General features: G+C 31.6%; 1 protein-coding gene across 1 annotated transcript; it reads right to left on the reverse strand.

Annotated features, from left to right (window-relative positions):
- Window positions 1–2,198: 2,198 nt before the first annotated feature.
- LOC119684798 (toll-like receptor Tollo) lies at window positions 2,199–4,066 on the reverse strand. The gene has a single exon (XM_038098923.1). The coding sequence runs from the start codon at window positions 3,945–3,947 to the stop codon at window positions 2,271–2,273; it is 1,677 nt and encodes a 558-aa protein (XP_037954851.1). The 5' UTR covers window positions 3,948–4,066; the 3' UTR covers window positions 2,199–2,270.
- Window positions 4,067–11,884: the final 7,818 nt, after the last annotated feature.

An 11,884-nucleotide genomic window follows, 5' to 3' on the forward strand; every position in this document is an offset into this window, starting at 1 on the left:
TACTTATCGGTGCATAGGTGGCAAGCTCCATCTTCACTTGATAATTGCATCGTTTCATACCTTCAAAATTTTGAGAATTGTTCTCTTAACCATGATCCCTTGCGTAACTTAACAAGTGGTAATAGATTGTATAACCTTAGTGTCCAATTCACATCAAGAAATCTAAAACTACTTGTACGTAAAATTTGTCGCAAAGCCAAAGTAGAACGTGTTGAGTAGCTTGTTGACTCGATCTGTCAAAAATTCATATCTTTCACATCCATATCCTCAATTTAGGTGGACAATCAGAATTGATAGTTTGTGTTACATCAGTGTCTATTTTAAAAGTAACGGATCTATCAGACATCCAAATGCCATATCAAATAGTGACTTTTGACTAAGATTAAGAATATAATCCTAAAATTGATACTTCGACTGTACATATGTTAAGTTTCTATGTTATGAGTTACTGTTCTATTGTCAGCAACTATTGTTTCAAATTTTAGTAAGGATCATTACTATGCGTCATGACTAGTGGGTAACTAAATGTGATGAAAGATGGGGTCTTAAAATGTATGTTCAAACTATTCATTTTTATGTTGGCTACACAATATTTAAATCGAAAGTTATTGTTTCAAGTTACACTAGTGAGAAATAATGTATCACCTTATATACTATATGCAAACTAATCAAAAAAACTAAATACATGTCATCAAATAATATAACTTATCTCTTAAGAACTTGCAACCGATTTATCTTTTACTGATATAGCTTACATTAACTAATTGGATTCAAAGTGCACATTTTATATACATACATGTAACTTCGGCGAAACTTCTTTACATTGTATATTATTATTATTAAGTACTAGGATATTAAAGCACACCGACCTAAAAGATCTATTGTGCGTCTAAAGGCCCAAGTAAGATAATTTTATACTATCTTGTAATTGTTGTGGGTTTAATTTTACCTATTTGATTTGGGACTAAGATCCCGCTTCTAAGGAAATCGAGTCTACGTCTTGCTACCGCTGGGCAGTTGCATAGAATATGTTCTGATGTTTCCTTCTCCTCATGACAGAGTCAACAGTAGTCACTTTGTACCGCACCTATAATCGTCATGTGGTAATTAACTCTATAGTGTCCTGAAAAAAGTTCAGTGTAGATTTTAATGTCGTTTCTGCTAATGCCAAAGATAGCATCAATTTTGATGTGATCAGGATCAAGAATCTTCTTGACTGCCGCATGCCTATTTGGGCTCTCCAGTGTTCAAGTAGATGTTGTTTCTCTTATTTACATAATAAGCTTAATATTCACATAAACCGCATACGGCTCCGCGGACCGCATAAGGCCCGCGGTCTACAATTACGCAAATTTTCTTTTGGTATACTGGTAAAACTACATTATTTTATTTTTATGGTATACCAAATAAATTACTTTAAATTGATAAATTAATAAAACTAAATGTAATATTATACCCGTATTTTTTTTTGTCGAAAATAACTATGAACGTATATATTTGTTTCTACGGCTCCCAATCTATATAGTGATTTGTATTGGCCGAAGATCGCTTCTGGTTATGACAGCCCTGCTCTAGATATTTGAGAGATGAACTATGATTTGATTCGGTATGTATTTGTATTTATATAATATAAATGTCTGTTGGCACAATAGACCTGTTAGGTCGCAGTGTATTATCCTTTTTTCATAATAAAATGTATACTAACACGACTAACAAAATTTGACAGATCGAGAGTAAATCTAGATTGAATCTAGATTTATCAGTCAAAAATGCCATTATGATGTCAGTGGTAAAAAAGGTATAAAAACAAACCGAGTTCTCATTCATAAGTCAAGGCGATTATTGTTTTCATTTCATTGTCAAACTCTTAACTACTGCAGTTATCAAAGCAAAGTATGAATATTTATTTTAATAGAATTTAATTATAGATTATAAAATATTTTGTATCACATTTAATATTAAATAAATCGGTATTTAATGATCGCTCAATCACTAATCAATTGCATTAATTATTCTATATAGAACAAATATACTCGTATATTTCGCATTTAAATTAAGAAGAATTTAAATGATTCACGGAATGTTGATAAATACTTCAAGCGCTTTGTCCAGAATGCGCCGCAGTAATTGCAATTCTACTAATTTGAATTAATTCCATGTGCTCATAGCTTATCACATTACAATAAAATTAACATATATTACACTATAAAAATATAAAATTTATTTCACAATTTTACTTTAGCTATATACAAATATTTTGTGGAACTGAACTACACCTGCGAGTCTTCTTCGTTTAAACGTCTGGAACGTGCCTGAGTGTAAGTAATGCGACGCCACCGTTCCCTGCACGAGATGAAGCAGTCTTCTTCTTTTAGGATTAGATAGAATTGTGTTAACAGAATAAGAAACACAATTACCAAAATTATCATAGCCATAATATCAATTGTTGTCCAGTACGGATGAATACTTGTAACCTCATTTCCATCATGTGGACGACCACCATGGCTCATTTTCGTTAGTTTATCCATGGATGAAGCGGAAGAAGAGAAGCGCGCTTGTGTGTTTGTATGTGCCGCATTGATGTGTAGACTTTTCGAATTATTTGATGATATTGTTCGTAGTGGAAGATGTATGGAATGTTCTTGTAGAGAATTTATAACCTTACCTATATAATTGAATTCCCATTCATTATTAAATAAACCAATTTCTTTCACATTCTCATGATCTTTTACAAAAGTATCAAAATCGAACGTTTGCAGCTGATTCCCTTCAATATAAAATTTTTCCAAATTAACTAAAGGGTCAAGCACTAGGGAATCCAAGTTCTTAAGTGAGTTCATCGCTAAATCCAAGTATGTCAACTTTTGTAATAATAAAAAGTGAGCAGATTGCACCTCATGTAATGAGTTCCAAGCTAAATTTAAATGCAATAGATTTGGCATGGTCAAGTAAGGTATTGATATTGAAGATGTTAAAATGTTAATTAATTGATTTTTTGATATGTCCAACTTTTGTAAATTTGTCATGGCTTGGAAGTCATCGAGTGTCTCAAATAAATTGCCACGCAAATCCAATTCCAGCACTGAAGTCACGTCATCAATTTTGATTTTTTTCAAATTATTTCTATTGGCATTTATTTTCATGGCGCTGCCGCGTATATGCAAGCTCTTAAGACTGCAGTTTTGCGCTATCAACGTATCTACAGAGTTCAGTGCTATCTCTTCAATGTTAATATTACTTATGTCCAAGAGATGTAGATGCGTAAATTGTGCCACCAAATTCGTATCAAACTGAGTAATTTTGTTATTGTTCAGTAGCAAAGTTTGCAGCTTCACATTAGTTAGAAATGTTTTTGAATCAATTTCAGTGATTTCATTATAGCTCAAATCCAAATGTACCAGATTTTCTAGTTCTACCAGTAGACCAAACTCTAGCGAAGCTATACTATTTTGCTGCAGATCCAAATATTGTAGTTCTTTTAAACCCTTAAATGCATACCGGTGAATGAGATGAATTGCATTTTCCGCCAAGTATAATTCTTCAAGCGAATTGACGCCCATGAATACTTTTTCAGTCAATGACGATAAGCGATTGTTTTGTAGTACTAATCTTTTAAGTTTTGTCGCATTTTGAAAATCGAGCGCATTCAAATGATTAAGATTGCATTTATACATAATAAACTCACTTAAATTAGGTGTGTAATCGAACAGTTCACGTGGCAAACGCCCAATAACCGAATTACGCAGTACAAGCACCTTGAGATCTGGTGCACTTGAGTTCACCACAGTGAGTGGATCATTGTATGAGACCGAGATTTGTTTAAAAGTACATGCGTCTTTATGAGCACAACTTGAGGTCAAGTTCAATTTAATTCCATGAGCACCACTGCTAGACCAAATCAGTGTTAGCAGTAGAAGACCCGGTATTTTTATCACTAATTGCAACATTTCGAATAGACTTTATTACGGTTGCTTTTACTCGAACTGCTTTTTCGAAACTAAATTGTTTTATTTATACAATTAAGTTGTCTACTTAATGTGTTGATTATAAATATTTTTTTTCTTTAACATTTGTTTATATGCTAATCACAGACGTTTGAGCCGAGAGAACTGAACAGCTGAGCAGCTGCGGCTTTAGTGATAAGAAATTCTTTACGAGTAAAAGTAATTAAATCGGAATAACTCAAAGCAAAATTAAAACATTGATAATTGGAATAATTCGAAAATATGCACACTGCGTATTTAAAATATTAAACATGAGTAAGCTTTGATTAAATTAATTGAGAAATGGATGGGTGCTCATCCGATTGAGATGTTAGTAATGACACACTTAAGAGGAAAATTTATTGGGAGCGATTTTTCAACAGAAGCAAAGCGATTCTACGTTTTTATTAAATACAATATATAAGAGCAAAGCAAAGTATAACACTCAAATTTCGATTAAACTTAATTATTATTAACTATTCATTTTTCTATTAGAAAGTATTTTTATCTGAATGTCTGCTGAAAGAAGGTTTCAACAACAGTCGGTTACATTATATACAATATTCTTAAAATGTTATAATCTAACTAATGCTAAACTATACAGTCTAATAGTGTTTAAAAACGGCTGCCCCATTGTTTTATCGGAATAGTTTCTACCCCGTTTTAATCCAATTTATATTCATAGAAAAAAGACTTTATAGCTTATATATTTATTATTTATACTTCAACTAATATAACATCACTCAATAGTTTATTGAATTTTTAATCTTCTCTTCGAATTAATTAATTAATCAAACATAAAAAAATGTATCTGTTCTTTACGGTCAACTAAGAAGAGAGCAAAACGATTTTTAATCTGGTAGCTCACATAAACTCAACCACATAAATATATTACGCGTCATGGTTGGAGAATCCCCATTGTCTCTGTTATTTATTGACTTTGAGAGAGCTTTTTCTTTGAACAAAATACGTCTGGAGATGTTTGTCAAATTGTGGAACTCTGTCAAGTATTATTCAAATTATTAAAAATATATATGAATATAAAAATGCAGTTTTTATGATTTGGTTTAAAAACAAAAATAGCGAGAATTGTGAAGTCAATCTAAAGGTTAGACAAGATGACGCGCTATCGCTTCTGCTATTTATTACAGTGCTAGACGGTGCACTAACAAAGTGAGCTTCTTTGAAAAAGTAAGAGATTTTGATTACATTGACGACGAATGTACGCATTGCAATGCCCCAGACACAAACTGGAAGTATTAATAATAAACGCTCATAAGATGGGACTGCAGTTAAGCTTTAAGCAAACTAAAATGACCAGTGCGTGGCAGATATTAGACAATAGAGATAAATTTTGCTATCTTAAGAGTATTGTTACTTAGACTTAAAACTAAAAGCTTTTCACAGCACTCAAATCAAATAATTTTATGGAGAAATATTTGAATGTTTAACTGTAGCATTAAGCCCGTACTTCTCTGCAGCTCAGAAATGTTGCACGGCACCCGTGAAATCAGAAACAAATTATGTTTGTAAACAAATGTCTACTTTATATATGTGTATATATCTAGATTTTTCTAGACAACTGTGCTCTCCACCATAAACCTCTGCTGTAAGACAGAGGTCATATCGGAAAATACTTTGAGAGGCTCTTAGAACAATATAGCGATAATGGCACTTGAATTGAACCCACGGGATTTTTATTTTCGAAGAAAAGGTCGCCTAACTACTAACTGAATTTGTTCAGTACATGTAGACTGAGTAGATTATAGTCGAAAAATAAACACTTGGTTGTTACTACCATTCTAAGTAGAAGCGATTTTTGAAATTTATTTTGTATGATTTTTAAATATGTCTATAAATTGTAAAATGAAAAATTTGAGGAAATAAAAAACGTTTGTATAAGCGTATCTCTGAGAAGTAACTCAGAAATGTTTAATATTTAGTCATACATTTTCCTTACATTATATTGCTATTAACTACACATCAAGGTTCGTTTGTGAATCTTATATCATTTCATCTCCTGCGGGTACTGACCTAAATGTTGGGTTATTGTTGATATCTATTAAATCTACAAAAAACATTACTTGGAAGTGAAGAGTTAATGCGTATACGTTTGACAGTGTTTTATGGAAATTAATATACATATCAGTTACATTCGTTCTCTTCAATCTTCTTAACAATTTTCTCGGTTTTTGGGTTTTACATGTCTGTAAATTTTGTCACTCGTGTAGGTTATAAGCTGTTCCATATGTAATTTGGTGACACTTTTTATTTCTTCTTCAATTCATGGATTTTTCAGGTCCCTGTGTATTATACCATATGTCAGTAATTAAAAGATAACACGGCGCTTAAGCAATATCTCTAAATACTTTTTTGAAGTTATTATATCATTTTTTTGTGAAGTCTGACTGGTATATTTCCATGGTGGAGCACTGTATGGGTGTTTGGAGTTCATAGACGATCAGCTAATTGCATTGGGATAGAGCTAATTGCTGACCCATAAGCAAGTACTTATATTGATATTTTCAATCTAGTTCTATGTTTAAGACTTATGACAACTGTCTCTCTTTATTTAATTTACTCAAGGTTAGTGCGAAGTAGTTGTATGTGAGATGGTTTGGCTTTTAAAATGAGCTATTTAACTGGAAGTCTATATATATGCGCTTTTGTGGTGTTACTATTCTAGCCGACATTTTTTCTATAATGTTTTATTAACTTATAAATATTACAAGAAAGTGATAATATTCTTTACAACTATATATAAGAGATATAACTCTATGTATAACAAAAAATTATAATTGCAGTGAAAAATATATATAGAAAAAATTTTAGGAGGATTCAGTAATCTGGAAATGAAAATTTTTATTAAGATTGTGACATAAAAATCCTCTCTTCAAAGTTACAGCTGTTTGTATAAAATTGAAGGACGTTCTAAGTCACTATACAAAAACAAATTTGGTTTAAAAGGGAGAAAAAGGAAAAACTAATTGGAATTTGTTAACACGATCTATTGTACAATAGATTTGATATCTCTCATTTTGATATCTCTCATCAGCAGGGTAAATAGATTCACTAACATAATTTGTAATCACATTATTCAGATGTATCTTAACAGCCGCGATAACTATCGATAATTGATGTTATTTCAATGTTAATGCGCTAATTGATAGATTGATAATTGTATCTTCTACTTTACATTTGTTTTATAATGGAAAGTCTTCAATGTGCTGTTAAGAACAAACGACGATGTCCATTTTGCTCATAACACAATGGAAACATAAAACAAACACAAAATTATGTACGCTTAACACCAGAACCCGTCGTTGACCTGTACAAGGCATGGTTCAGCTTTGAACAACACAACCAAAACAAACAAAAATAGATTTTACGAGTATTCTTTGTTTGCATCGAGTCAGTCAGAAGTTCGAAAGCTCTAGAGCGGCTTCGCACAATCCAATAGAGTTGCATATGTGCTTCGGTGGCTGCATTTTAATTTGTGCTCATATGGTGCAGTATGTTCACAGCCATCATAATTTTTAACATGAGTGCTGTTGCCACTGTGTTGACGCTGATGACGAGGCTTCAACTTACATGCTGAACGGTGAACGGTGAACGCTGAACGCTGATGACTGTGTCGATCCCGATCCCTATCCCGATGTTGATGTCGATGTCGATGTCGATGCCGTTGTTAATGTTGATCGTTCGTTCTGTTGTGTTTTGTTGTGTTGCTGCTACAATGAACAAATGTGCGTTCTGCTCAGCGCTCTTATCAGTAACTGAGATGCAGATTAATCGCCACTGATAAGACAGAAGCGCAGTCGTGTATACATCGTGGAAAATGGGATGCGACAGTAATGATGACGATGCCTTTGACGTCTGTGCTGGCTGATCACGGTATTGAGTTGAATTTTTCAAAAAGTTTTGAGTGCGTACAAATTTTTTACTTTTGTTTTTTAAGAAAAAAAGATTTTATTCTTTTATTTTCATAAATGTGTTTATGCATATATATTTTTTTTTTTGTAATATTTTGCCTCTTGTTTTTCAAGGTGTGTGCTTGTTTGTATGTTGGTCGGGATATGCATCAATTGTGGCACCGTACTATGCTTATTGCCAAAAGTGCTTTAGATTAAGGGTTTATACGTTGAATTTTGTTGTTGTGCTTAAGTTATTTTAATAATTTTTATTTTTGATGTTCAGAAGCAGGGCGTCGTGTATTTCTATTGAACAGTGAAGTGCTATTTATTCTTTCTGCTATACATTGACCCCAACCGAAACTTTGCCGTTTGAACATCTGTCGATCTTTTGAGTGATAACTCTGAATAAGTTCCTCTTCTCCTTTGCACAATAATGCTTAGCACATAGAGAAATTGTCACGAGTTTTACATATTCGCAATTGTTTGGGTTGCTTAGAGTGCAATTGGTATTATCCTGTATTAATAATACACATTTGAAAACTCAATTAGCGAATACCTTAAATAAGCTTAGGTTAACAATTGACTGAGTTCATTTTGCATAATATCTACCAATGTATTTTGGCTGATTCCGCCTCTTCTGGCTTCGTTGCGGAGACCGAAAGGAGTTACAAGTGCAGGAAATGACTGCAGCTGTGTTTGTAAAGGAACTTATGTGGCTTAAATACGGCATTCCAAGGACATAATTTGTCGAAATAAGGGGTATTAAGTAATGATATAGTAATGTAACTATTACCCGGTCATAATAAATGTTTAACTGATGTTATCAGTTATGAATTAAGGGATTGACAAAACCGATTATCTAACTAATTAATATTATTGTTATGCATAACTGATCTAGTACAAAATAACAATAAAGAAATGCCTATCATGATTGTAGGAAATTACTTAAGACCATCGGTGCGAAAATCTAAGACAACTTACTTATTAAAATAGGGAAACTATTATTCTGTGATTTGATTCTATCAATTATACATCCACATATAATTATTTCAAAATATTTTACAATACATTATAATCGAAATAGTTGAAGGGTTGCAAGAGAACAGTATAATATATATGTTACAATACAGCATCAACAAAATATTTTGAATCAAAGAGAGTTTACTATTAACAATGAAATCTTTGTTCGTGAGAATTTAAATAAAAGAAATATATGTAGTCAAAAATTCAATACTGGGACCTGTGGTTTCTTTAAATGTAGCACTTTCTTGGAGCTATGTATTCATTAAATTTGATATACATATCAAAACATCTATATTTAATATACAATACCTTTTACAAATAATTTAACAGCATATCTTGATATCTTTAACAATCTTATAACGGCAAGAAATCAGCACTGAATATGTTATATCTAGTTTTATCTCTCAAAGTTTAGTTATTGCTTATATTCTTAATGTTTCTAAAATAATAGGGACGTTTTTAAAATAAATTTCTCAAAAAATTATATGTACAAAATCTTATTGTAGGGTACTTAAGTTACTCATTACTTTAGTGAAATGATAATATCTATAAAAAAACTATAAAATAATTATAACTCTAGCCAAGTAGGTAGGTGCAGTGAAAGAGAATAAGTCTTGTAAGTTAACTTGAGAACCACATGTTTCGTAATATTAGGGAGAGGTGCTGGTTGTTTATAACCAGTCAAACGTACTTATGAATGAAAGTATTGAGCTAATTTCTATACTAGATATGTTGTGGAGTAAGATCAAAAAGTCTGTATGTGGTTAAGCTTGGAAAGTAACATAATGGTCCAATGTCTTTCACTTAGACGTCTGCGAAATCATTGGATTGCTGCAGGAAGTAATTGTAAATGAATTTTCGCCTGTAGCTAGTAAATACAAGACGTAATAAGATTGATTGAAGGACTTACCGCATCTTGCCAGTTTGTTGATGGTCTCTTTCTCATTTGCATTATCAGATACCTATATAACTTTGCAATTGCTAATTTTCGTCTGCAGCTGGCAAATACAAGAACTGACAAGACTGATTCTATGAAGAAAATGTTGCCAAATCTTGCAAGCTTATCTGTGCGATCATTCTCATTCCACATGAACAGTGACCTAAATAAGTTAGTTTTGGTAAATTTATCTGTAGCTAGCAAAGATCAGTACTGCTAACAGTATATCTATCAAGGCGTTATCCCATTTTGCCAGCATGTTGCTGCCCTCATTTCTATATCGCATCACTAGAAATTCAAACAAATTTAGAGTTGCTACCCCATTAGTTGTTATATCCTTTACACCCTGAATTAACTTGCAGTAAATATCTAGCGCTGAAATAGTTTTAATAGTAGTCTAACCGTTTATGTTCTTACTGCAAAATTTACTGTATGTAAGCGCCAACGCCTTTAATTCCAAAAATTTTCGCTTAAAATATTGAGATAAAGTTACAAAAGTCATAGGATATATGTATATATATCTAGATATCTATATATTAATTTTAGCACCTTTAGCGTAAATCGTTTTGTTGTGGTGAATGAAAATCCTTAATGCATTAATCAATTTTATTTTTCTTAAACTGATATAAGGAATCTACAATCCTTAAATTTATTCGTTAAGATCGTTTATCATACATTGAGCCTTAATATTTTTCTCGGTCTTATCTAAAACTTTAAGGTATATATTCAACCAAGTACCCCATGGATAAACTCTGAAAAATAAACGTACTTAGTATTAGTGGTCATATCAACATGAGATTGTTTAACCTAACCCAGCGTTATAGATAATAAACAATTATAATCTTTTTTCATATGTCAAACTTTATAGAAGCTTAATATTTTTTTTCTTTTAAATAACCACGATACTGTGACTCCACCATTGTTAAGCTAGCTAACTTCATTTTTAATAATAGTGAAATAAAAAAGGGGAATATCTTTATGGATTAAGCTATTATTACAATATTTCTTTTTTTTTTAATAATTGTATGAATACTATTAAAAGCATATTAATGTATTTCAGTATGGAATTAAATGAAAAACATGCAAACCTCTATCAAATGTGTTTATCTTAAGATTCAAGCGTTCATTATTCTGGGCACCAACTCCAGGCACCACTTAAATTCGATATTTTAATTAAAGCCAAAGTTTAGTGGTAGATACAAAATACAAAATGAATTTCGTGTGTGTTAAATATAAATTTTTTTCCAATTTTTTTCCATTTTTAACAATCTTGCAACAAAATGTTGCAAGTGCATGTATAACAGCATTTGCGTTTTATCGTCGTTTCCTTGCAATTAAAAGCAAAATTCTACGAATTGTTTAATTAGAAACTTTTGCACACAGCATCGAAAAGTATCGCAAAGGTGTCTTCCATATTACTTAAGATTTTCTACATGTTTTCCCTTGTCAGATACCGAGTCATCGCATCTGAAATGCACCATAATCTTTGTGTAAACACGAGACTCGCGCCATTATTTTTTGTCATTTACTTGTACTTACATATTTATTCGTATCTTTTTGTTTATTTGCTAATCCGTTTCTTTACTATATTTTTTTATTTTTTTTTTATGCTTTGCATTTATTTTTTAAAACTTTGAATTTGTGAATTTTAACTTCAGACGAGCTTTTTCTGTTTATCTTAAGCGCTATAAACTGAATTGGCACGATTTGTTGGTAGGAAATACATAAAATGTATCTATGAAATGGTTATGCTTTTTTTTAAATAAATTTTATTTGATTTATTAAATATTTATTTCTCATTAATTTAATTTTCTATTAAATATCTATACGTGTTATATGTTCTTTACACTTTTCATCTACTTATATTTATATGATATAGTGATTCGAAACATACCCGACTGTGCTTATCCAGTAAAATATATACTATATATCAGAGGCGAGGCGTCGAATGGTTCAGAGTGTTCACTGAACACCTTAACAAAGCTTCCTTTTTAGATTTTTTTGTATTAGGTAAATAATCTCGCTAT

The sequence above is a fragment of the Teleopsis dalmanni genome, chromosome 2, assembly GCF_002237135.1.
Source record: "Teleopsis dalmanni isolate 2A chromosome 2, ASM223713v2, whole genome shotgun sequence".
NCBI lineage: Eukaryota > Metazoa > Arthropoda > Insecta > Diptera > Diopsidae > Teleopsis > Teleopsis dalmanni.

Bases quoted from the DNA above. Each gene is read 5' to 3' on its own strand.
- LOC119684798 (XM_038098923.1), bottom strand. From the start codon at position 3,947: ATGTTGCAATTAGTGATAAAAATACCGGGTCTTCTACTGCTAACACTG.